We start from the raw sequence: 26,618 nt of genomic DNA, 5'->3' as shown, positions 1-26,618 counted from the left end.
ACAGAATGCTTGGGTTGGAAGGGTCCTGACAAGCTGAACTAATTCCAACCAACTGCCGGGGCCAAGAGTTTCCACTACAGAAAGTTAGAATAGAGCTCCATCCAGCATGGACATGAAAACCAAAAAAGATGGCGTATACACAGCTGCTTTGGGCAGCCTGTGCCAGTGTCTCACCAATCTTAGGGTAAAGAACTACCTCTAAAACTTAGTCTAAGCTACTTCTCCCGATTAAAACTAGACTAAACCATGTCCTATCCCTATCAGACCATGCAAAAAGTCACTCACCACACACTAGACACCAAATTTGCTGTTATCTTGATATCTTTACTAGACCATGCAGGAACATAGACTAGAAAGACTCAGATCAGAAGTGCTAGCGTGGGACCAAAGGGACAGCAGCACTTCAGCATCTGCCACGAGGAACAGTGCCAGCAGGTTGAGGGAGGCCATGCTTCCTCTCTGCTGCAAGGCAGCACCGGGTCCTCTATCTGTGCTGACTGGAAAGGCTGCCACCCTCTTGCTTGAGGGCCTGCGCCCACACCCACTGTGAGGCAGTGACCGTGATGTCACAGCGGGTGTCAGGGAGTGGCCATTGTGACATCATGCTGGGAGCAGAGCCAAGGCTGCCGGGCTCAGCCTGAGCATCAGTGCGGTTTGGTGAGGCGTAGAGAGAGCAGTGACTCTTGCAGTGCTCACTGTTAGCGCACATCATGTCCAATAGGAAGAGGAAGGCCTCCAGCTCGGAGGAGCCAGGTGAGAGCACTGAATCCCTGAGCAAAGCTACTGGGCAAAAGGGGTGCTGGTTATCTGCCTGTGGCTGAAAGGCTAAGAAGGGACAGGCAGGGACTCCCCAACAGCTGCAAGGCAGGGCCCCTCAGCTTCATGGCAGGTGGGCACAGCTTGGGCTGTGTCTGCCCACTGGCAGCGTTGGGCCTGCCATGGCACCTTCTCCTCCACCGCCTTCAGCCAGCACAGCAGGCACAGAGCAGGACTCTGGGGACAGCCCTCAGGGACACCTGGCTGTGCAAGCTGCTCACCGCTACTCACATTTGCTCTCTCCTCTGCAGTGTGCATGCTGTGTGGCCGGGCAGATGTTGACCCAAACATCTGTGGGCACATGGTTTATGAGAGTGGAATTCACGTCCATTGGTTGTGCTTGGTGAGTTCTCCCATGGGCTCCTTCCTGATCACTGCTAGGGATGCTCCTTTTCTTCCTATCCTAAGGAGACCTTGTTCTTTTCCCTCCTACAGGATCTTGCCAGCACCATTAATGAAGCAAGAGGGACACGGTCTGGATGTGAGGGCCGCCTCCCTCTTGCTGCCATCAGACGTGCAGCCAAAGAGGCAACCAGGAAGGTGAGGACTCGTACAGAGCAGGCCGATTTGTGCCAGGACAGGCTGACACCAGCTTAGTCTGGAGCCAAAGAAAGCCATCGCAGCCTTTCCAACTGCCTCCTGGACAAAGTTAGGGGATGAGTCCTGTCCACCAGGCATCTTTGTAGAACATCACCCAGCAGTGTCCACGTCCTGGGCCCTGCCCAGAGATGTGCGGCCAGCCACAGAAGCCCAGAGTGTGCTGCTGACAGGGTTGTTTTGTTCATTCCAGCAATGCTGCGTTTGTGGAGAAAGGGGTGCTACCATCGCATGCTCAGAGAGAGGCTGTGAGCGCAGCTTCCACCTGCCCTGTGCCCAGGATGGGGAATGCATCACCCAGTTCTTTGGGCAACGCAGGTAAGTGCTGTCAGCAGCAGCCAAGCCAGGGAGGAAACTGCAGTTACACCTCCCGGCAGCTTGAGCCAGGGCCTGGAGCTCCTTCCTGCTCCTCTGCCCTTCTTGCAGCACGGCTCACGCTGCCCATCGCTTCCATATTCCCCCAGGTCCTTTTGTTCGGAGCACCGTCTTCGCCAGGAAGCTCAGGAAGCTCCACCTCAAGGCACAAACTGCCTCATATGCCTGGAGCCTGTGGGGGACACTGTGTCCTACCACACCATGGTGTGTCCAGCGTGCAGACACGCCTGGTTCCACCGGGGCTGCATCCAGGTAGGAGCCCTCCCCTCACCCTGCAGGCACACTTGGTGCTCAGCAGCACCAGGCACTGCTCACACTCACACTGCTTCTTCTTCATCTTCTGTAGCAAATGGCCAGGAGTGCTGGTCTTTTGTGTTTCCAGTGCCCCAGCTGTCGGGATTTTGAGGATTTCGCAACAGAAATGGCCCTGCTGGGGATCCGAATCCCAGTCAGGTTGGTGCCCTTCTGCCCACTTCTGCTGACATAAAGGCTGTTGTGCTGGGTCTGTCCAGGGGCTGTCTTGGCAGGCCTGGGCCTTGGCTGGATCATGAGCATGTGTCCCACCTTCATGGAGAGGCTGGGAATGGAGTTGGGGTGAATGAGATAGGAGGACCTTGGATCTTATGCTGCGGACACTGGGGGCTCATCACTTCCCCTCACTTCTCTTATAGAGAGCCAGAATGGGAGCAGAATGATGCATACGCATCACTTCTGGAGAGGCACAGCCGCTGCGATGCCAGCGAGTGCCTTTACCCTGGAGGCAGAGAGCAGGCAGAGAGAACAGGGTGAGTTACCGCAGCAGCTCTCTGAGGCTCTGTGGGGGTTCTCAGCCTGACCACAGGCTGGGGGAGCAAGGACTGAGCACCAGAGATGTGCTGTGCTGGGCACTCCCTGCCTTAGCTCACTTGCTACTCACAGCCACAACCCCTTTGCTTCCCCAGATCCTGGCAGCTGATCCTGTGCAGCTCCTGTGCTGCTGAGGGGACCCACCGTCGTTGCTCGCACTTGAGTAACACAGCAGCCAGGTGGGAGTGCAACATCTGTGCTGGCCTGGGAACTGGTAAGTGGCAATCTGGCAGTAAAAGCTCAGGGCAGCTTTGCTGGAGTCTGTCTGCCCCAAGAGGTCTGGCAGATCTCACTGCAGAGCTGCCGCTTCATCCTCATAACCTTCCTGCCTCCTCTTACAGTCTCCAGTTCTGACACTGAGAGCGACAGTCCCAGCGCTGCCGCTCAGAGGGCTCAGGGGCCATTCATCATCTTCGTAGAGCCTGAGAATATCAGCTCGATGCCTTCCAGCCAGGTAGCACCGGGGACGTCCCAGACCTCCCAGCTGCCTGAGCACAGCAACCTGCCTGAGACCGAGCAGGAGACAAGCAGCCCACGTCCATCTGAGGATGGGGCTACCTCGGAGCAGCTGCGAGGACGTCGTGGGCGCAGACCAAGAGCAGCCCAGAGGTCTCAAAGTGGTTCCCGAAGATCCACAAGGCAGAGGGCATCCAGAACCTGCAGGGCGTCTCCATCACCTACACGCAGAAGACGTCCCAGGCAGCGAGGAAGAAGTGGCACACGAAGCCGTTCCCCGCTGCAAAGTCGGGCCTCGCAATCCCAGAGCCAGCCAAGAAGACGCCATGGCAGCAGGCGAACGCCAGCCTCAGGGGAGCGGAGCAGCACCCGCAGATCAACAAGATCTGCAAGATCAAGATCCAGAGCGCCTGGACGCAGGGGACGGTCCAGGTGTTGAGGGTGAGCCCGCACCCAAAGTTCTCCCCATCAGAGACATCGGGCCCACAGTTCCCACAGCTCACAACAAAGAAGCAGCAGGAGCTGGGCCCAACAGTGGAGGCCTTTCTGTGAATGAAGCTGCTCCCAGGAAAAACATCAGAGACAAAGTCCCCACAGACAGCCACCGAGTCTGCCTAGGAGCAGCCAACTGCTTTACATAAAATGGCCTGGGTGAAAACGGACTACCATGTTCATCTGGATCAACCCCCCTGCTGTCTACCGGGTCAACAACCACAACACCACACTGCCCAGAGATACATCCAGCCTGGATTTCCATGCCTCCAGGGCTGGTGCATCTGCAACATCATTGGGCAACCTTTTTCAGACTGTGTCACTACACTTTATGAGAAAAAATTCCCCCTGATATCCAGCCCCAAACTCCTTGTTCTTAGTTTAAAAACATCCCTCCTTGTCCTAATGCTATCCACCCTTGCATACTGATTACCGCCCTAACTTCCCCCTCCTTACTCTGGTCCCAAAATTCCATCACAATAAAGATCAGAGTTCCCACACAAACACAAACATTTGTTGGCTTCATCCTTCCCTGCTCTTGCTGAGATGGACAGAGGTAGGGACCTTGACAAGAGGCTTTTCTCCTCCCCACTACCATCCCAGACCTCACTTCCCCTGGCCTAGGCCAGGCTGAGCTGGGTTCAGGCCACATCCTCGGTGGGGCACACAGCCCACATTCCTCAAGAGCCCTGGCCGCGCTGGCAAGGACAGCCCATTTCTGGGCTTGTTTCCAGCCTTGGGATGTCATGGTGTTCAGCTCCAGGGCTGCTTTCAGCTGTGTCACAGCTTGGGCTTTCCTCCTGAATGTGGGCAGGCTGTGTACTGGTCAGATGGGCCAATGCAACTATGTTTCTAAACTGGGGTAGCGAAGATTGAGTCAGGGTGGAGGCAAGGAGGAAGTTCTTTGCAGACAGTGCTGAGGTGCTGGAATGGGCTGCTCAGAGAGGTTGTGGCTGCTCCATCCCTGGAGATCTTTGGAGCTGATGACAACTCAGCAGGCCCTGCAACCGCTCCAAGCCTCCAGCGGAGGCGGCAGTTGCTCCAACTGTCATGACGGAGCCTGCAGCTGCTTCAGTCCTGGTGACAGGCCCTGCCTTTGTGACAGCTGAAAAAGTCGCAGAGATTAGAAAGGAAATCAACTTTTAAGAAGAGATAAGAACAAAGCCGAGCCATCACAAGATGTTTGGGAGAAATAGTTCAAGGAGATGCAGTGGCCTGCAGTCTCCTCACAAATTGGAGGGTGGCAGGGAGTGTTCAGTAGTGAACAAGAATGCAGGGACATTGTTTTGTGGGCAATATTGGGGACAAGTGGAAATTTGGAATAGATGGTTTTAGAGGTCTTCTCCAACTCTCCTCAAAGATTCGTGGATTACTCATTCTGTGATTCTAAGAACAGGATGTGAATGAGGCAGAACTCTCAGAGCTGACAATAACTGTTCAACTGCTGTCCACGAGTCAGCTGAGAGAGTTTTGAAAAGACTTCAACCATCATCAGGGCGATCACTGTGCCCCATGGCTGCTCTGTTTATGGGAGAATGGGGCCCTTGGTCCATTCGTGTACAGTGAAGGCAGTTATGTGGGATCCCTTTGAAGGGAAGAGGACGCTGACAAAGCCAGCACAGAAGGGACGTCTGCTTTCATGCTATGGAAGTGATTCTTTCTCTGCCATGAAGTAAAAGTAACCATTCGGAGAAGTTCAGGCAAGTGGAAAGGTGGAGAATACCGGAGGGAAGTAGCTGTGCTTGAACGTGATGCCTAATTCTGAACGAAGAAAGGAGAGATATATAAAGATTGGATGTTGGGAAAAACATCTTTATTCAGAGGGCAGCGATGAACTGGAAGAGGTTGCCCAGAGAAGCTGTGGAGCTGCAATTCTTTTGCTTGGGTAATGAAGGCCCACACCCACATCCCCTGTGACCAATGTGGTGAGGTGACCAAGATGCCTCAGGTGGTGGCAGGGAGCGGCTGCTCTGACCCCTGAGGCCGGGAATCAGGCCAATTTTTGGTGCCAAACGTGAAAGGACTTTCACAAGTTAAAATTCAGATCAGCATTCCTTATTTTGGGAACTCAGGGAACTGGGATCGACGTGGAGGAGATTGTCATTTCCACAGGAAAAAACTTAGAAAAATTAGTGTAATAAATTAAGAAACATAGAAATGTTGTAAAAACAAACAAGCAGTCCGCTAGTACAGCCACAGGAGAACCAGGCACCCAGAACCATTCACATTCCATGGAAATGGAGCATTAGCAATTTAACAGTGCACTGTGGGATGTTATGATGTGGAATACGATAACCAAAAACCATCAAACCCTGACACCTTGTAGACAAGGCATGATGCATATCATTAACGCTTTCCCTGCTGACTATAATACAGAAGAAGAATGGAGGCATGTGCACGTTAGCCTGATCCCTTCTTTGTTTTTCGCTCCCAGCTTAGTCTCTGGGGCATTTCTTGCGGTAAGACCCTGACTTATGTAGGAGATGAGAGGTGGCTGTTGCCGTGTGGCAGTCGGCATCACAGTGTTACATTTGAAAGCATTTCTTTGGAGCTGTTTGCCTTTGGAAGAGAATGCTCAAGGCTGTTTTCTGGCAGAAGATCTGGCCTGTGCCCGAAGAATTCCAGCTTCCTAAGGGAGACTGGGGGATGATACCACTGTATTATGTGAGGGCAAGATACATGCTGGTGCGTCCATGCTCCCTCTTATTGGCTGCCAAGGCCACGAAGATTGAAACAAAAGGAATTCCTGGTGAGATCCAAAAGCCAGAAGCTGTCACTCCAAAAGGAGCTGACTCGATCTCTTTGGACATATCATTTTATACGTTTGTACTGCCATTGGAAAGGGTCATTTTCGTCATGGTCATCCATCGAACAACAATCTCTGATAACCCATAACAAATGAAGATCAACGATGGAACTACAGACAACACTGGATGTGTGGTGCTGACCACCTCTGTCTTGCTTCCTACAAAGAACTCTTGCTTTTCTTTCCGATCTTTTCTAACACCTGTCTTAGTATCCCTAAGCCCCTAAACCACTAGGATTTGTAACAAAATGGTCAGGCTAACATTTGATCAGTTTTGCATTCATCTCTCCATCGGGTACATATATATTAAAAGATCATCCTCTCTCTCCTATTAATTGGAGCAGAATAGCATTATACAAACAGTGATGATATGACACTAAGCTGCTGCCAACAGTACAGCAGCAGTTTGTTACCAAAGCATCACAGAATGCTTGGGTTGGAAGGGTCCTGACAAGCTGAACTAATTCCAACCAACTGCCGGGGCCAAGAGTTTCCACTACAGAAAGTTAGAATAGAGCTCCATCCAGCATGGACATGAAAACCAAAAAAGATGGCGTATACACAGCTGCTTTGGGCAGCCTGTGCCAGTGTCTCACCAATCTTAGGGTAAAGAACTACCTCTAAAACTTAGTCTAAGCTACTTCTCCCGATTAAAACTAGACTAAACCATGTCCTATCCCTATCAGACCATGCAAAAAGTCACTCACCACACACTAGACACCAAATTTGCTGTTATCTTGATATCTTTACTAGACCATGCAGGAACATAGACTAGAAAGACTCAGATCAGAAGTGCTAGCGTGGGACCAAAGGGACAGCAGCACTTCAGCATCTGCCACGAGGAACAGTGCCAGCAGGTTGAGGGAGGCCATGCTTCCTCTCTGCTGCAAGGCAGCACCGGGTCCTCTATCTGTGCTGACTGGAAAGGCTGCCACCCTCTTGCTTGAGGGCCTGCGCCCACACCCACTGTGAGGCAGTGACCGTGATGTCACAGCGGGTGTCAGGGAGTGGCCATTGTGACATCATGCTGGGAGCAGAGCCAAGGCTGCCGGGCTCAGCCTGAGCATCAGTGCGGTTTGGTGAGGCGTAGAGAGAGCAGTGACTCTTGCAGTGCTCACTGTTAGCGCACATCATGTCCAATAGGAAGAGGAAGGCCTCCAGCTCGGAGGAGCCAGGTGAGAGCACTGAATCCCTGAGCAAAGCTACTGGGCAAAAGGGGTGCTGGTTATCTGCCTGTGGCTGAAAGGCTAAGAAGGGACAGGCAGGGCCTCCCCAACAGCTGCAAGGCAGGGCCCCTCAGCTTCATGGCAGGTGGGCCCATCTTGGGCTGTGTCTGCCCACTGGCAGCGTTGGGCCTGCCATGGCACCTTCTCCTCCACCGCCTTCAGCCAGCACAGCAGGCACAGAGCAGGACTCTGGGGACAGCCCTCAGGGACACCTGGCTGTGCAAGCTGCTCACCGCTACTCACATTTGCTCTCTCCTCTGCAGTGTGCATGCTGTGTGGCCGGGCAGATGTTGACCCAAACATCTGTGGGCACATGGTTTATGAGAGTGGAATTCACGTCCATTGGTTGTGCTTGGTGAGTTCTCCCATGGGCTCCTTTCTGATCACTGCTAGGGATGCTCCTTTTCTTCCTATCCTAAGGAGACCTTGTTCTTTTCCCTCCTACAGGATCTTGCCAGCACCATTAATGAAGCAAGAGGGACACGGTCTGGATGTGAGGGCCGCCTCCCTCTTGCTGCCATCAGACGTGCAGCCAAAGAGGCAACCAGGAAGGTGAGGACTCGTACAGAGCAGGCCGATTTGTGCCAGGACAGGCTGACACCAGCTTAGTCTGGAGCCAAAGAAAGCCATCGCAGCCTTTCCAACTGCCTCCTGGACAAAGTTAGGGGATGAGTCCTGTCCACCAGGCATCTTTGTAGAACATCACCCAGCAGTGTCCACGTCCTGGGCCCTGCCCAGAGATGTGCGGCCAGCCACAGAAGCCCAGAGTGTGCTGCTGACAGGGTTGTTTTGTTCATTCCAGCAATGCTGCGTTTGTGGAGAAAGGGGTGCTACCATCGCATGCTCAGAGAGAGGCTGTGAGCGCAGCTTCCACCTGCCCTGTGCCCAGGATGGGGAATGCATCACCCAGTTCTTTGGGCAACGCAGGTAAGTGCTGTCAGCAGCAGCCAAGCCAGGGAGGAAACTGCAGTTACACCTCCCGGCAGCTTGAGCCAGGGCCTGGAGCTCCTTCCTGCTCCTCTGCCCTTCTTGCAGCACGGCTCACGCTGCCCATCGCTTCCATATTCCCCCAGGTCCTTTTGTTCGGAGCACCGTCTTCGCCAGGAAGCTCAGGAAGCTCCACCTCAAGGCACAAACTGCCTCATATGCCTGGAGCCTGTGGGGGACACTGTGTCCTACCACACCATGGTGTGTCCAGCGTGCAGACACGCCTGGTTCCACCGGGGCTGCATCCAGGTAGGAGCCCTCCCCTCACCCTGCAGGCACACTTGGTGCTCAGCAGCACCAGGCACTGCTCACACTCACACTGCTTCTTCTTCATCTTCTGTAGCAAATGGCCAGGAGTGCTGGTCTTTTGTGTTTCCAGTGCCCCAGCTGTCGGGATTTTGAGGATTTCGCAACAGAAATGGCCCTGCTGGGGATCCGAATCCCAGTCAGGTTGGTGCCCTTCTGCCCACTTCTGCTGACATAAAGGCTGTTGTTCTGGGTCTGTCCAGGGGCTGTCTTGGCAGGCCTGGGCCTTGGCTGGATCATGAGCATGTGTCCCACCTTCATGGAGAGGCTGGGAATGGAGTTGGGGTGAATGAGATAGGAGGACCTTGGATCTTATGCTGCGGACACTGGGGGCTCATCACTTCCCCTCACTTCTCTTATAGAGAGCCAGAATGGGAGCAGAATGATGCATACGCATCACTTCTGGAGAGGCACAGCCGCTGCGATGCCAGCGAGTGCCTTTACCCTGGAGGCAGAGAGCAGGCAGAGAGAACAGGGTGAGTTACCGCAGCAGCTCTCTGAGGCTCTGTGGGGGTTCTCAGCCTGACCACAGGCTGGGGGAGCAAGGACTGAGCACCAGAGATGTGCTGTGCTGGGCACTCCCTGCCTTAGCTCACTTGCTACTCACAGCCACAACCCCTTTGCTTCCCCAGATCCTGGCAGCTGATCCTGTGCAGCTCCTGTGCTGCTGAGGGGACCCACCGTCGTTGCTCGCACTTGAGTAACACAGCAGCCAGGTGGGAGTGCAACAGCTGTGCTGGCCTGGGAACTGGTAAGTGGCAATCTGGCAGTAAAAGCTCAGGGCAGCTTTGCTGGAGTCTGTCTGCCCCAAGAGGTCTGGCAGATCTCACTGCAGAGCTGCCGCTTCATCCTCATAACCTTCCTGCCTCCTCTTACAGTCTCCAGTTCTGACACTGAGAGCGACAGTCCCAGCGCTGCCGCTCAGAGGGCTCAGGGGCCATTCATCATCTTCGTAGAGCCTGAGAATATCAGCTCGATGCCTTCCAGCCAGGTAGCACCGGGGACGTCCCAGACCTCCCAGCTGCCTGAGCACAGCAACCTGCCTGAGACCGAGCAGGAGACAAGCAGCCCACGTCCATCTGAGGATGGGGCTACCTCGGAGCAGCTGCGAGGACGTCGTGGGCGCAGACCAAGAGCAGCCCAGAGGTCTCAAAGTGGTTCCCGAAGATCCACAAGGCAGAGGGCATCCAGAACCTGCAGGGCGTCTCCATCACCTACACGCAGAAGACGTCCCAGGCAGCGAGGAAGAAGCGGCACACGAAGCCGCTCCCCGCTGCAAAGTCGGGCCTCGCAATCCCGGAGCCAGCCAAGAAGACGCCATGGCAGCAGGCGAACGCCAGCCTCAGGGGAGCGGAGCAGCACCCGCAGATCAACAAGATCTGCAAGATCAAGATCCAGAGCGCCTGGACGCAGGGGACGGTCCAGGTGTTGAGGGTGAGCCCGCACCCAAAGTTCTCCCCATCAGAGACATCGGGCCCACAGTTCCCACAGCTCACAACAAAGAAGCAGCAGGAGCTGGGCCCAACAGTGGAGGCCTTTCTGTGAATGAAGCTGCTCCCAGGAAAAACATCAGAGACAAAGTCCCCACAGACAGCCACCGAGTCTGCCTAGGAGCAGCCAACTGCTTTACATAAAATGGCCTGGGTGAAAACGGACTACCATGTTCATCTGGATCAACCCCCCTGCTGTCTACCGGGTCAACAACCACAACACCACACTGCCCAGAGATACATCCAGCCTGGATTTCCATGCCTCCAGGGCTGGTGCATCTGCAACATCATTGGGCAACCTTTTTCAGACTGTGTCACTACACTTTATGAGAAAAAATTCCCCCTGATATCCAGCCCCAAACTCCTTGTTCTTAGTTTAAAAACATCCCTCCTTGTCCTAATGCTATCCACCCTTGCATACTGATTACCGCCCTAACTTCCCCCTCCTTACTCTGGTCCCAAAATTCCATCACAATAAAGATCAGAGTTCCCACACAAACACAAACATTTGTTGGCTTCATCCTTCCCTGCTCTTGCTGAGATGGACAGAGGTAGGGACCTTGACAAGAGGCTTTTCTCCTCCCCACTACCATCCCAGACCTCACTTCCCCTGGCCTAGGCCAGGCTGAGCTGGGTTCAGGCCACATCCTCGGTGGGGCACACAGCCCACATTCCTCAAGAGCCCTGGCCGCGCTGGCAAGGACAGCCCATTTCTGGGCTTGTTTCCAGCCTTGGGATGTCATGGTGTTCAGCTCCAGGGCTGCTTTCAGCTGTGTCACAGCTTGGGCTTTCCTCCTGAATGTGGGCAGGCTGTGTACTGGTCAGATGGGCCAATGCAACTATGTTTCTAAACTGGGGTAGCGAAGATTGAGTCAGGGTGGAGGCAAGGAGGAAGTTCTTTGCAGACAGTGCTGAGGTGCTGGAATGGGCTGCTCAGAGAGGTTGTGGCTGCTCCATCCCTGGAGATCTTTGGAGCTGATGACAACTCAGCAGGCCCTGCAACCGCTCCAAGCCTCCAGCGGAGGCGGCAGTTGCTCCAACTGTCATGACGGAGCCTGCAGCTGCTTCAGTCCTGGTGACAGGCCCTGCCTTTGTGACAGCTGAAAAAGTCGCAGAGATTAGAAAGGAAATCAACTTTTAAGAAGAGATAAGAACAAAGCCGAGCCATCACAAGATGTTTGGGAGAAATAGTTCAAGGAGATGCAGTGGCCTGCAGTCTCCTCACAAATTGGAGGGTGGCAGGGAGTGTTCAGTAGTGAACAAGAATGCAGGGACATTGTTTTGTGGGCAATATTGGGGACAAGTGGAAATTTGGAATAGATGGTTTTAGAGGTCTTCTCCAACTCTCCTCAAAGATTCGTGGATTACTCATTCTGTGATTCTAAGAACAGGATGTGAATGAGGCAGAACTCTCAGAGCTGACAATAACTGTTCAACTGCTGTCCACGAGTCAGCTGAGAGAGTTTTGAAAAGACTTCAACCATCATCAGGGCGATCACTGTGCCCCATGGCTGCTCTGTTTATGGGAGAATGGGGCCCTTGGTCCATTCGTGTACAGTGAAGGCAGTTATGTGGGATCCCTTTGAAGGGAAGAGGACGCTGACAAAGCCAGCACAGAAGGGACGTCTGCTTTCATGCTATGGAAGTGATTCTTTCTCTGCCATGAAGTAAAAGTATCCGTTTGGAGAAGTTCAGGCAAGTGGAAAGGTGGAGAGTACCGGAGGGAAGTAGCTGTGCTTGAGTGTGATGCCTAATTCTGAACAAAGAAAGGAGAGATATATAAAGATTGGATGTTGGGAAGAACATCTTTATTCAGAGGGCAGTGATGAACTGGAAGAGGTTGCCCAGAGAAGTTGTGGAGCTGCAATTCTTTTGCTTGGGTAATGAAGGCCCACACCCACATCCCCTGTGACCAATGTGGTGAGGTGAACAAGATGCCTCAGTTGGTGGCAGGGAGCGGCCGCTCTGACCCCTGAGGCCGGGAATCAGGCCAATTTTTGGTGCCAAACGTGAAAGGACTTTCACAAGTTAAAATTCAGATCAGCATTCCTTATTTTGGGAACTCAGGGAACTGGGATCGACGTGGAGGAGATTGTCATTTCCACAGGAAAAAACTTAGAAAAATGAGTGTAATAAATTAAGAAACATAGAAATGTTGTAAAAACAAACAAGCAGTCCACTAGTACAGCCACAGCAGTACCTGTTTTACTGTCTTTCGCCAATCCATTTAAACCATTCCTTTCACCTAAAGTGCCTTAAAGAGCAAACAGGAAAGCTCAATATGCTCTGCCAGCACACACTCCACAAACACCCGTGTCTTTTGAGGTTGTCAGAGATCCCCTGCCAGGCTGGATCTTCATCTCCCCCAACACAGATTTCCTGATGGAGTTTAGATATGAACTTGAAGGGAACTGTAGGCCAGTTTACTTCTGCTGACTACAAAACACTTGTAGCTTTGATGCATGTAGATAAATTTTTCTTCTGAGCTGGACAAACCCACAGACAAACGCTCCTCATTCCACGAATGTGATGCCAGCCTGCATTTCATCTCTGGCTCAGCTCATCACTGCGGTGTGGACTTCAGGGGCTTACTTCATTGCTTCTCAAAGCCCTGGAATTGCTCACCTTCAGTGGAACTTCCCTACGGTTGTCTAGTAGTAGAAGCATCTGAACACTTAAAATACTCTGCTTAAATAAAACAATACAATTTTAACCTTAAAATAAAGGAATAAAGAGGAACGACAAGAGCTTTGGGAAATGGGAGCAGTCAGGTTTTCTCTCTGGAGAGACAATAAAGAGAGACAAAATGTCAGTGCAGTGAGAAAGGTACCAAAGGAAGAGAGAGCTCAATGATGAACTCAGCTCTGGCCATGAAAGCTCATGCCTTGCTAGAAGGAATATGCTTGGGCAGCCCACACTTCATGAACATCAAGTTTTGGGGTTCTCTTTCTGTTCCTTCAACTAAGCTTCATATTGCGTCACATTTTAAGTTCTGAGGACATTTACTTCTTTGTCAGTGGTTTACAGTCTGGTTTGCTCCACTTCTGTGTCTAGCATACTGTCGGGACCACAGACCCACGCTCCAGGAAAGGGAAAAAAGAGGGAAAGTGTAGAGCAATGACTACAAAATAAATGGCTGCTGATATCAAAAAGGGGGAGGGAAACTGTTTTGTGGATGGTATTTATCTTTCCCCCTGAGTGGATAACGGAAACACAAATAACACAAAATCCTCTGGGGTATGTAGTATGTAGCTCTTCCTCTTTTTGGAGAACAAGGCACCCGGAACCATCCACATTCCATGGAAATGGAGCATTAGCAATTTAACAGTGCACTGTGGGATGTTATTTTGATAAAATGTTTGCTCATTAAGACCGGGATGTGGTAGCATTGTGGTGGAGTGCTTGTTCATTAGGACCGGGATGTGATGGTGGAATATGGAGGCCACAAGGGTTGCAGAACACTCTAATTTTATGGGTAGATTGTGTACTCTGCATAGTTACAGGCAAAGCGCGCCCCGATGGATACAAAGTTTCACGGAAGGACCAACCAAGGAACGACACACCAAGTGGCACGATCACGACCGACCAATTAAAGGACAATACACTCGGGATGGACCTTACAAAAGAAGTTGCAAGGGACGGGAAGGCGCGGCAGTTGGAGGAACGATGATTCCCCTGTCGCCCAGCGCTGAATTGCCTTTTTGTTTTACCCGCTACAATTAATAAAAGTTTCTAATTGGAACATTATCGGCTCATTGCTTATAAATTGATGACAATTTGGTGCCGTGACTCGGATGGGAATATTGGCGTAGGTATGAGGAGCCTGAGGGATTGCCCCGCCTAAATAGGCGGCCTCGGCTCCTATCCTCCCGCCCTACTCCCGCCGACGATCCGAAATTTAAAACACAAAGGCAAGGAAAAACCGGTTAACCCTTTAAATTTCGTGCACGAAAGTCCGGACGAAGACGCAGGACAGGTGAGTATAGTCCGGTCTGGGTTGGGAATCCGGCGTGTGGCGAGTGTTGTGTGCTTGTGAAGGGGGGCCGGCAGCCGGCACTAACCCGAGCGAGTGTGGACCCCACAGTAGTGCGGTTCCCATTGCCCGCGAGGGCGTGGGCCACGACCTGGGGGAAGCGAGTGAATGCAACACTGAGTGAGGGCACGCCGAAGGGTGGGTACAGGGTATAAGCGGGACCCTTTCACCACCACAACCCCTAGAGCTACGGGCACTAGTGATGATTACTATTAGGTGTTCCCCTAGAGCTACGGGCACTAGGGATGATTACTATTAGGTGTTCCCCTAGAGCTACGGGCACTAGGGATGATTACTATTAGGTGTTCCCCTAGAGCTACGGGCACTAGGGATGATTACTATTAGGTGTTCCCCTAGAGCTACGGGCACTAGGGATGATTACTATTAGGTGTTCCCCTAGAGCTACGGGCACTAGGGATGATTACTATTAGGTGTTCCCCTAGAGCTACGGGCACTAGGGGGAGCTACAGACGTTGAATAAAACAAGAGAGCAAGAAGTAAAGAACGAGATGGGGCAGTGTAAAACTAAACCATCCACCCCTTCTAAACGACCATCCATTCCTAAGGACTCACCTCTAGGGTTCATGCTAAGTGCCTGGACGCACTATCCAGGAACAAGAAATAAAGATAAGGCAAAGATGATTTATTATTGTGTAGAAATTTGGAGCGGACAACAAATTGGCCCGGCAGTATGGTGGCCTAAGTATGGTTCTAATGAAGATTGGGTACAACAGCAATTAAATTTTTGGGTAAACTCCAAAACCCCTTTCAATCAAGAAGAAAGTGACTATGCAGCAGTATGGGTCACTCGCCCGGAGGGTTTAGGAGTCCCCATTTTTAATTTGACACGAACAGAAAAAGATGTCGAAAAACGTAAGCCTCGAAGGGAAGAGGAGGCCTTAGTGGGACCCCCACCATATGCTTTACCACCAGCAATTCCCCTACCTTCTCCTCCTCAGTTGGATCATGGGCAGATGGATTCGAGAGAGGGAGAAGTACAAAAGATAGAAGGGGGAGGGCCTGTGACACGGGCAAAGGCACGACAAAATAACCTCTACCCTTTAAGAGAAATGCCCATGGGAGGTCCACAACCTCAGATGGGGTTTATATCAGTGCCCTTAAATTCAGGGGATGTTAGAGATTTTAAGAAGGAAATGGGTAATATACTAGAAGATCCCCTGGGGGTGGCAGACAGAGTAGATCAGTTCTTAGGATACCTGGGAGGAACTACAATCTATTCTAAGTATACTGTTCACAGCAGAAGAGAGAGGTATGATTCTGGAGAGGATGAGGGAAAGGTTCGGAAAGAAAGTATTAAATTGCTGAACTTTTTGGGACTGAAGGGACTTAAAGTATCAAAAAGGAAATTGCAATTTGTGGAAGAGGAGGTTAGATATCTAGGGCATTACCTGAGTAAAGGAGAAAAGAAGATAGATCCTGAAAGGATACAAGGAATATTGTCCCTGACATCGCCAAGCAATAAGAGACAAATAAGACAATTGCTGGGATTGGTGGGATATTGTAGACAATGGATTGAAAATTATAGCAGTAAAGTAAAGTTCCTATATCAAAAGCTCAGTACCGATGGATTAATAAAGTGGGATAGACAAGATGAAGAGAATCTACAAAAGCTGAAGGAGGATCTTATCAATGCCCCTGTCTTGAGCCTGCCTGACTTAAAAAGACCCTTTTATTTATTCGTTAACATAGACAGTGGTACAGCGTATGGGGTTTTAACACAGGATTGGGCAGGGAAGAAGAATTAAGAGAAGTGGAAAAATTATTTGTGGATGGATCCTCTAGAGTAGTGGAGGGAAAGAGAAGATCAGGTTATGCAATAGTAGATGGAAAGACCCTCCGGGTATTGGAATCAGGACCCTTGAGTAACACTTGGTCAGCTCAAGCTTGCGAGCTGTATGCTGTTTTACAGGCACTAAAAAGATTACAGGGAAAAGAGGGCACTATCTATACTGATTCCAAATATAGTTATGGGGTAATACATACCTTTGGGAAGATTTGGGAAGAAAGGGGATTGATAAATTCCCAAGGAAAGGACTTAATACATCAAGAATTAATAAAGCAACTCTTAGTGGCCCTACGAAGACCAAAGAAGATAGCGGTGGTACACCTTAGAGGACACCAACAGGGGACCGATTACAAGACTAGAGGAAATAATGCAGCAGACCTAGAAGCTAAGCAAGCTGCCCTCAGGGAATTGGTCCTGAGGCAGGAGAGGCAGGAAGAATTGACACATGATGAGGCCCCTTCGTTTACACCGAAGGAAGAACAAAAACTGAATCAAATGGGAATAACTAAAAACACAGAAGGGAGGTGGTATCTAGCTGACGGGAGAGAGGTACTGCCTAAGTCAATAGCATCTCAGGTGCTGACCCAGTTGCACGAACAGACCCACTGGGGAAGCCAAGCTTTAATAGATCATTTTGCCACTAAGTACATGTGTATAGGCCTACATAATTTAGCTAGACATATTACTCAAGGATGTATTACGTGCTTAAAGATAAACAGAGCCGTACAAAGAAAACTGCCTATGGGGGGAAGACCCTTGGCCACTAGGCCATTTTCTAGAGTCCAAATTGACTTTACCGAATTTCCTAAAGTAGGAAGATATAAATATGTATTAGTCATAATAGACCACCTCACACATTATGTAGAGGCATTCCCCACAACTAAAGCAACAGCTCAGGTAGTAACAAAAATATTACTCGAACAAATCATCCCTAGGTATGGGGTAACAGAAGTAATAGATTCAGATCAAGGACCACACTTTACATCAAGAATCACTAGAAATATAGCTGAAGCCTTGGGAATAAAATGGGAAGAACATACTCCCTGGCACCCACAGAGTTCAGGGCGAGTAGAGAGAATGAATGGGGAACTAAAAAAGCAATTGGCCAAATTAACACTAGAAACTAAGCTCTCATGGATAAAATGCATTCCCCTTGCCCTCTTAAACCTTAGGGCCCAGCCCCGGGCTGACATAGGAATATCTCCCTTTGAAATGTTATACGGAATGCCATATGATGCGGGAACCCCTAAAGATCACCCGGGGGTGTTAAATAAGAACATTCAAGCTTATATCACGGAATTAATGAAGTATAAACAGGAATTGTGAAAAAGGGACAATTGACTCAAAGACCCCCTCTGGACATTACCCTCCATCGAATAAAGCCTGGAGATTGGGTTCTGATAAAGACCTGGAGAGAAACCACACTGCAGCCTCGCTGGGAAGGTCCCTATCTGGTATTATTGACTACCAATACTGCCATCAGAACTGCTGAAAAAGGATGGACACATGCTAGTCGTGTTAAGGGTCCAGTACAAAATCACGAATGGAGAGTCACTAGTCCAGCGGGTGATTTGAAAGTAAAATTGTCACGAAACCCTCCGTCAAGGAAAATGAGAACATGAATTAACAATGATTGTATAAACGTATCAGTATAGAATTTAATGTAGAAGGGAATATTTTGACTATTGTGAATGCAACTGTTGGGATATGTTTTAGAAAGGTAGTGGACCCACTGCGAAGACAGGGATACACAAATTGGTTATTAGCCTTCAGAGTGGCCGTGGAAATTTTAATAGAAGGGGGTAAACCTGGGGGTGAATTTGGATCCTTACCAGCATCACTTAAGTGTATAACCAGTGGGAAAAAGAATAGGGTGCAGTACCCCAAAGACCCACTTAAAAGGGAAGCAAAACCAGCCCCTCCTGAAGAATACTCTTGCTGCCGAGAAGATTATACACCCCATGGCTCGAGGCAACCGAGTCGATGGGCGAGGCAGAGGAGATAAAACATGTGGAGGGGTCTGCTCCATTATGAATGAATCCAAAGATTTAGGATCCAGAAGATACCCCAAGACTGGAAATAACTCCCCCGAGCAATTAAAGACTCACTACTGCAGTGGGAAAACTGCCTATCTAAAACTAGCTCAATTGATAATAATATTAAGTCTCATTAATGAGGGTTGGGGTACAGAGGTACAGACACATGAGCCATTTAAGTGGTCCCTAATCAGATGGGAAGATCAGAAGGTGATAAGCACAGACGTGACCCCAGGCGCTCCCATCCTTAAAAGTCAAGTATGTGACCTAGTACCAACACAACCATGCCTGAATCGCAAGGCAATCTATGCTTGCCCAGCATCAAATCCAGGGAAAAGTTATTGTAATTACCCAGGGGAATATTATTGTGCATACTGGGGCTGTGAAACGGTTTCACTGGGATTTCTGCCAGGGGGGGGACGAGATGAATATATAACAATTAGTTGGGGTCCCTCAGGTTGTACACCTCCGACTTATGGGACTCACTCTGATATCGGTAGTGAAGGAACATGCCAACATTTAGAGATAAAAATCCTTAAAACAGAAAACACAGTGTGGTGGATAGGAAAGACTTGGGGGGTACGAATGTGGGAGCCTGGAAGAGACCGAGGGGGCCATTTCCTTATTAAAAAAGAAAGAGTTCCGCCAGACCCCCCAATAGGTATAGGACCTAACGTAGTAATAAATAACAATCAGAATAAGACAGAAGCTGTTACTGTAGGCCCGACCGAAGCAAGCCCTTATATTACCGAATATGGCACCCTTTGGAAAATAATTCAGTCTAGTTTCAAGGTGTTAAACAACACCCACCCAGAATTAACTAAGGAGTGTTGGCTATGCTATGATATAAGACCCCCTTTTTATGAAGCAATAGGATCCGTAGCGAAGATTAGGAGAAGAAATGGGACTAACCCAGCAGAGTGCCTATGGAAAAAGGGAAGGCCTAATGTTCCAGGGATAACTCTAGCACATGTTACTGGAAATGGTGTGTGTGTGGGAACTATACCTCTAGAAAAACGACATCTATGTAATAAAACTATAGAAGTACAAAGTCAGGAGAAACCCTCAGACTGGCTCCTACCCGCAGACAATGCTAAATGGATATGTGCCAAATTAGGGGTCACTACATGCTTATCGACTAAGATATTTAATCAAACCACCAATTACTGTGTACAAGTAATTATAGTTCCACGAATCATATATCACCCTAAAGATTATGTGATCAGTCAACAAGAAACCTCTGAACATCACCTGATTAAAAGGGAGCCATTCACAGCCCTAACCGTTGCAATGCTATTAACTATAGGAGGGGCCGGGCTGGGGACTGGAGTAGCATCTTTAATAAACCAGCCACAAGGACTGAAAACCCTTAGACAATCTGTGGATGAAGATCTACAGAAAATAGATGAAGCCATCGATGCGCTTACAAAATTGGTACGGTCTTTATCAGAAGTAGTGTTACAAAATAGAAGGGGGTTGGATCTTCTCCTATTGCAGCAAGGGGGACTATGTGTGGCTCTTAAAGAACAATGTTGCACCTACGTTGATCAAACGGGGGTAGCAATAGATACAATGACTGAACTAAGAAAACAGTTAGAACAAAGAAAAAGAGCCCAGGAGTCTCAAAGAAGTTGGTATGAGAGTTGGTTTAATGGTTCCTCCTGGTTCACTACATTATTATCCACAATAATGGGACCAGTTATTATGATAATATTAGGTTTGACCTTTGGACCCTGTATTTTAAATAGACTAATCGTTATCGTTAAGAACAGGCTAGAGGCAGCCCACCTAATGGTAATTAGAGAAAGATATGAACCCCTTGATGGGGAACCAGAAGAGGATGCTCTAGAATGGAGTCGACAAGAACTAAAACGGTTTAATGAGCAAAACAAAATAGTACAATAAAAGAAAAGGGGGGACTGTGATAAAATGTTTGCTCATTAAGACCGGGATGTGGTAGCATTGTGGTGGAGTGCTTGTTCATTAGGACCGGGATGTGATGGTGGAATATGGAGGCCACAAGGGTTGCAGAACACTCTAATTTTATGGGTAGATTGTGTACTCTGCATAGTTACAGGCAAAGCGCGCCCCGATGGATACAAAGTTTCACGGAAGGACCAACCAAGGAACGACACACCAAGTGGCACGATCACGACCGACCAATTAAAGGACAATACACTCGGGATGGACCTTACAAAAGAAGTTGCAAGGGACGGGAAGGCGCGGCAGTTGGAGGAACGATGATTCCCCTGTCGCCCAGCGCTGAATTGCCTTTTTGTTTTACCCGCTACAATTAATAAAAGTTTCTAATTGGAACATTATCGGCTCATTGCTTATAAATTGATGACAGTTATGATGTGGAATACGATAACCAAAAACCATCAAACCCTGACACCGTGTAGACAAGGCATGATGTATATCATTAACGCTTTCCTGCTGACTATAATACAGAAGAAGAATGGAAGCATGTGCACGTTAGCCTGATCCCTTCTTTGTTTTTCGCTCCCAGCTTAGTCTCTGGGGCATTTCTTGCGGTAAGACCCTGACTTATCTAGGAGATGAGAGGTGGCTGTTGCCGTGTGGCAGTCGGCATCACAGTGTTACATTTGAAAGCATTTCTTTGGAGCTGTTTGCCTTTGGAAGAGAATGCTCAGGGCTGTTTTCTGGCAGAAGATCTGGCCTGTGCCCGAAGAATTCCAGCTTCCTAAGGGAGACTGGGGGATGATACCACTGTATTATGTGAGGGCAAGATACATGCTGGTGCGTCCATGCTCCCTCTTATTGGCTGCCAAGGCCAAGAAGATTGAAACAAAAGGAATTCCTGCTGAGATCCAAAAGCCAGAAGCTGTCACTCCAAAAGGAGCGGACTCGATCTCTTTGGACATATCATTTCATAAGTTTGTACTGCCATTGGAAAGGGTCATTTTCGTCATGGTCATCCATCGAACAACAATCTCTGAAAACGCATAACAAATGAAGATCAACGATGGAACTACAGACAACACTGGATGCGTGGTGCTGACCACCTCTGTCTTGCTTCCTACAAAGATCTCTTGCTTTTCTTTCCAATCTTTTCTAACACCTGTCTTCCTATCCCCAAGCCCCTAAACCACTAGGATTTGTAACAAAATGGTCAGGCTAACATTTGATCAGTTGTGCATTCATCTCTCCATCGGGTACATATATATTAAAAGATCATCCTCTCTCTCCTATTAATTGGAGCAGAATAGCATTATACAAACAGTGATGATATGACACTAAGCTGCTGCCAACAGTACAGCAGCAGTTTGTTACCAAAGCATCACAGAATGCTTGGGTTGGAAGGGTCCTGACAAGCTGAACTAATTCCAACCAACTGCCGGGGCCAAAAATTTCCACTACAGAAAGTTAGAATAGAGCTCCATCCAGCATGGACATGAAAACCAAAAAAGATGGAGTATACACAGCTGCTTTGGGCAGCCTGTTCCTGTGTCTCACCAATCTTAGGGTAAAGAACTACCTCTAAAACTTAGTCTAAGCTACTTCTCCCGATTAAAACTAGATTAAACCATGTCCTATCCCTGTCAGACCATGCAAAAAGTCACTCACCACACACTAGACACCAAATATGCTGTTATCTTGATATCTTTACTAGACCATGCAGGAACATAGACTAGAAAGACTCAGATCAGAAGTGCTAGCGTGGGACCAAAGGGACAGCAGCACTTCAGCATCTGCCACGAGGAGCAGTGCCAGCAGGTTGAGGGAGGCCATGCTTCCTCTCTGCTGCAAGGCAGCACCGGGTCCTCTATCTGTGCTGACTGGAAGGGCTGCCACCCTCTTGCTTGAGGGCCTGCGCCCACACCCACTGTGAGGCAGTGACTGTGATGTCACAGCGGGTGTCAGGGAGTGGCCATTGTGACATCATGCTGGGAGTAGAGCCAAGTCTGCCGGGCTCAGCCTGAGCATCAGTGCGGTTTGGTGAGGCGTAGAGAGAGCAGTGACTCTTGCAGTGCTCACTGTTAGCGCACATCATGTCCAATAGGAAGAGGAAGGCCTCCAGCTTGGAGGAGCCAGGTGAGAGCACTGCATCCCTGAGCAAAGCTACTGGGCAAAAGGGGTGCTGGGGATCTGCCTGTGGCTGAAAGGCTAAGAAGGGACAGGCAGGGACTCCCCAACAGCTGCAAGGCAGGGCCCCTCAGCTTCATGGCAGGTGGGCCCATCTTGGGCTGTGTCTGCCCACTGGCAGCGTTGGGCCTGCCATGGCCCCTTCTCCTCCACCGCCTTCAGCCAGCACAGCAGGCACAGAGCAGGACTCTGGGGACAGCCCTCAGGGACACCTGGCTGTGCAAGCTGCTCACCGCTACTCACATTTGCTCTCTCCTCTGCAGTGTGCATGCTGTGTGGCCGGGCAGATGTTGACCCGAACATCTGTGGGCACATGGTTCATGAGAGTGGAATTCATGTCCATTGGTTGTGCTTGGTGAGTTCTCCCATGGGCTCCTTCTTGATCACTGCTAGGGATGCTCCTTTTCTTCCTATCCTAAGGAGACCTTGTTCTTTTCCCTCCTACAGGATCTTGCCAGCACCGTCAATGAAGCAAGAGGGACACGGTCTGGATGTGAGGGCCGCCTCCCTCTTGCTGCCATCAGACGTGCAGCCAAAGAGGCAACCAGGAAGGTGAGGACTCGTACAGAGCAGGCTGATTTGTTCCAGGAGAGGCTGACACCAGCTTAGTCTGGAGCCAAAGAAAGCCATCGCAGCCTTTCCAACTGCCTCCTGGACAAAGTTAGAGGATGAGTCCTGTCCACCAGGCATCTTTGTAGAACATCACCCAGCAGTGTCCACGTCCTGGGCCCTGCCCAGAGATCTGCGGCCAGCCACAGAAGCCCAGAGTGTGCTGCTGACAGGGTTGTTTTGTTCATTCCAGCAATGCTGCGTTTGTGGAGAAAGGGGTGCTACCATCGCATGCTCAGAGAGAGGCTGTGAGCGCAGCTTCCACCTGCCCTGTGCCCAGGATGGGGAATGCATCACCCAGTTCTTTGGGCAACGCAGGTAAGTGCTGTCAGCAGCAGCCAAGCCAGGGAGGAAACTGCAGTTACACCTCCCGGCAGCTTGAGCTCCTTCCTGCTCCTCTGCCCTTCTTGCAGCACGGCTCACGCTGCCCATCGCTTCCATATTCCCCCAGGTCCTTTTGTTCGGAGCACCGTCTTCGCCAGGAAGCTCAGGAAGCTCCACCTCAAGGCACAAACTGCCTCATATGCCTGGAGCCTGTGGGGGACACTGTGTCCTACCACACCATGGTGTGTCCAGCGTGCAGACACGCCTGGTTCCACCGGGGCTGCATCCAGGTAGGAGCCCTCCCCTCACCCCGCAGGCACACTTGGTGCTCAGCAGCACCAGGCACTGCTCACACTCACACTGCTTCTTCTTCATCTTCTGTAGCAAATGGCCAGGAGTGCTGGTGCTTTGTGTTTCCAGTGCCCCAGCTGTCGGGATTTTGAGGATTTCATAGCAGAAATGGCCCTGCTAGGGATCCGAATCCCAGTCAGGTTGGTGCCCTTCTGCCCACTTCTGCTGACATAAAGGCTGTTGTTCTGGGTCTGTCCAGGGGCTGTCTTGGCAGGCCTGGGCCTTGGCTGGATCATGAGCGTGTGTACCACCTTCATGGAGAGGCTGGGAATGGAGTTGGGGTGAATGAGATAGGAGGACCTTGGATCTTATGCTGCGGACACTGGGGGCTCATCACTTCCCCTCCCTTCTCTTGTAGAGAGCCAGAATGGGAGCAGAATGATGCATACGCATCACTTCTGGAGAGGCACAGCCGCTGCGATGCCAGCGAGTGCCTTTACCCTGGAGGCAGAGAGCAGGCAGAGAGAAGAGGGTGAGTTACCGCAGCAGCTCTCTGAGGCTCTGTGGGGGTTCTCAGCCTGACCACAGGCTGGGGGAGCAAGGACTGAGCACCAGAGATGTGCTGTGCTGGGCACTCCCTGCCTTAGCTCACTTGCTACTCACAGCCACAACCCCTTTGCTTCCCCAGATCCTGGCAGCTGATCCTGTGCAGCTCCTGTGCTGCTGAGGGGACCCACCGTCGTTGCTCGCACTTGAGTAACACAGCAGCCAGGTGGGAGTGCAACAGTTGTGCTGGCCAGGGAACTGGTAAGTGGCAATTTGACAGTAAGAGCTCAGGGCAGCTTTGCTGGAGTCTGTCTGCCCCAAGAGGTCTGGCAGATCTCACTGCGGAGCTGCCGCTTCATCCTCATAACCTTCCTGCCTCCTTTTACAGTCTCCAGTTCTGACACTGAGAGCGACAGTCCCAGCGCTGCCGCTCAGAGGGCTCAGGGGCCATTCATCATCTTCGTGGAGCCTGAGGATATCAGCTCGATGCCTTCCAGCCAGGTAGCACCGGGGACGTCCCAGACCTCCCAGCTGCCTGAGCACAGCAACCTGCCTGAGACCGAGCAGGAGACAAGCAGCCCACGTCCATCTGAGGATGGGGCTACCTCGGAGCAGCTGCGAGGACGTCGTGGGCGCAGACCAAGAGCAGCCCAGAGGTCTCAAAGTGGTTCCCGAAGATCCACAAGGCAGAGGGCATCCAGAACCTGCAGGGCGTCTCCATCACCTACACGCAGAAGACGTCCCAGGCAGCGAGGAAGAAGCGGCACACGAAGCCGCTCCCCACTGCAATGTCGGGCCTCGCAATCCCGGAGCCAGCCAAGAAGACGCCATGGCAGCAGGCGAACGCCAGCCTCGGGGGAGCGGAGCAGCACCCGCAGATCAACAAGATCTGCAAGATCAAGATCCAGAGCGCCTGGACGCAGGGGACGGTCCAGGTGTTGAGGGTGAGCCCGCACCCAAAGTTCTCCCCATCAGAGACATCGGGCCCACAGTTCCCACAGCTCACAACAAAGAAGCAGCAGGAGCTGGGCCCAACAGTGGAGACCTTTCTGTGAATGAAGCTGCTCCCAGGAAAAACATCAGAGACAAAGTCCCCACAGACATCCACCGCGTCCGCGTAGGTGCAGCCGACTGCTTTTCGTACAATGGCCTGGGTCAAAAAAGACTACCATGTTCATCTGGATCAACCCCCCTGCTGTCTACCGGGTCAACAACCACAACACCACACTGCCCAGAGATACATCCAGCCTGGATTTCCATGCCTCCAGGGCTGGTGCATATGCAACATCATCATTGGGCAACCTGTTCCAGACTGTGTCACTAACATTTCTGAGAAAAAATTCCTCCTAATATCCAGCCCCAAACTCCCTGGTCTTAGTTTAAAAACATCCCTCCTTGTCCTAATGCTATCCACCCTCGAATACTGATTACCTCCCTAACTTCCCCCTCCTTACTCTGGTCCCAAAATTCCATCACAATAAAGATCAGAGTTCCCACACAAACACAAACATTTGTTGGCTTCATCCTTCTCTGCTCTTGCTGAGATGGGCAGAGGTAGGGACCTTGACAAGAGGTTTTCTCCTCCCCTCTTCCATCCCAGACCTCACTTCCCCTCGCCTAGGCCAGGCTGAGCTGGGTTCAGGCCACATCCCCGGTGGGGCACACAACCCACATTCCTCAAGATCCCAGGCCGCACTGGCAAGGACAGCCCATTTCTGGGCTTGTTTCCAGCCTTGGGATGTCATGGTGTTCAGCTCCAGGGCTGCTTTCAGCTTTGTCAGAGCTCGGGCTTTCCTTCTGAACGTGGGCAGGCCACCTACCGGTCAGATGGGCCAATGCAACTATGTTTCTAAGCTGGGGTAGCGAAGATTGAGTCAGGGTGGAGGCCAGGAGGAAGTTCTTTGCAGACAGTGCTGAGGTGCTGGAATGGGCTGCTCAGAGAGGTTGTGGCTGCTCCATCCCTGGAGATCTTTGGAGCTGATGACAACTCAGCAGGCCCTGCAACCGCTCCAAGCCTCCAGCGGAGGCGGCAGTTGCTCCAACTGTCATGACGGAGCCTGCAGCTGCTTCAGTCCTGGTGACAGGCCCTGCCGTTGTGACGGGCCCTGTGGTTGAGACAGGCCCTCTGGTTGCTGCAGCCCCTGTGACAGGCCCTGTAGCTGCTGCAGTCCCTGTGAGAGGAATTGTGGTTTGTCCTGTTAGCCCATCTGTGCCTCTGTCAGACACCCGTGGATACAAGATGAGTCAACAGCTGAAAAAGTCACAGAGATTAGAAAGGAAATGTACTTTTAAGAAGAGATGAGAACAAAGCCGAGCCATCACAAGATGTGTGTGAGAAATAGTTCAGGGAGAGGCGGGGTCCTGCAGTCTCCTCACAAATTGGAGGGTGGCAGGGATACCACCTGCATGAGGTGAGAGTAGGTGGATGGTCTGCTTGGCCTGGAGTCAGAGCTCTCATAGTAGGTGGA

General features: G+C 50.8%; 2 protein-coding genes and 1 pseudogene across 2 annotated transcripts; all 3 read left to right on the top strand.

The window, feature by feature from the left end:
- The first annotated feature begins 710 nt into the window (after positions 1–710).
- Positions 711–3,897, top strand: LOC146762314 (uncharacterized). The gene is made up of 8 exons (XM_085544559.1): positions 711–753; positions 1,068–1,159; positions 1,252–1,356; positions 1,607–1,731; positions 1,878–2,040; positions 2,135–2,241; positions 2,460–2,548; positions 2,799–3,897. The coding sequence occupies exons 1-8, from the start codon at positions 711–713 to the stop codon at positions 3,527–3,529; spliced, it is 1,455 nt and encodes a 484-aa protein (XP_085400685.1). The 3' UTR covers positions 3,530–3,897.
- A 3,623-nt stretch (positions 3,898–7,520) lies between these two features.
- LOC146762313 (uncharacterized) lies at positions 7,521–10,711 on the top strand (annotated as a pseudogene).
- Positions 10,712–22,286: 11,575 nt separating this feature from the next.
- On the top strand, positions 22,287–25,652 carry LOC146762312 (E3 ubiquitin-protein ligase PHF7-like). The gene is made up of 9 exons (XM_085536773.1): positions 22,287–22,329; positions 22,644–22,735; positions 22,828–22,932; positions 23,183–23,307; positions 23,441–23,603; positions 23,698–23,804; positions 24,023–24,136; positions 24,293–24,411; positions 24,539–25,652. The coding sequence occupies exons 1-9, from the start codon at positions 22,287–22,289 to the stop codon at positions 25,090–25,092; spliced, it is 1,422 nt and encodes a 473-aa protein (XP_085392899.1). The 3' UTR covers positions 25,093–25,652.
- Positions 25,653–26,618: the final 966 nt, after the last annotated feature.

This window comes from Coturnix japonica, chromosome 1 (genome assembly GCF_054131305.1).
Source record: "Coturnix japonica strain WE chromosome 1, WE-NBRP24, whole genome shotgun sequence".
Lineage (NCBI taxonomy): Eukaryota > Metazoa > Chordata > Aves > Galliformes > Phasianidae > Coturnix > Coturnix japonica.
This window is presented reverse-complemented; position numbering and strand designations above follow the sequence as displayed.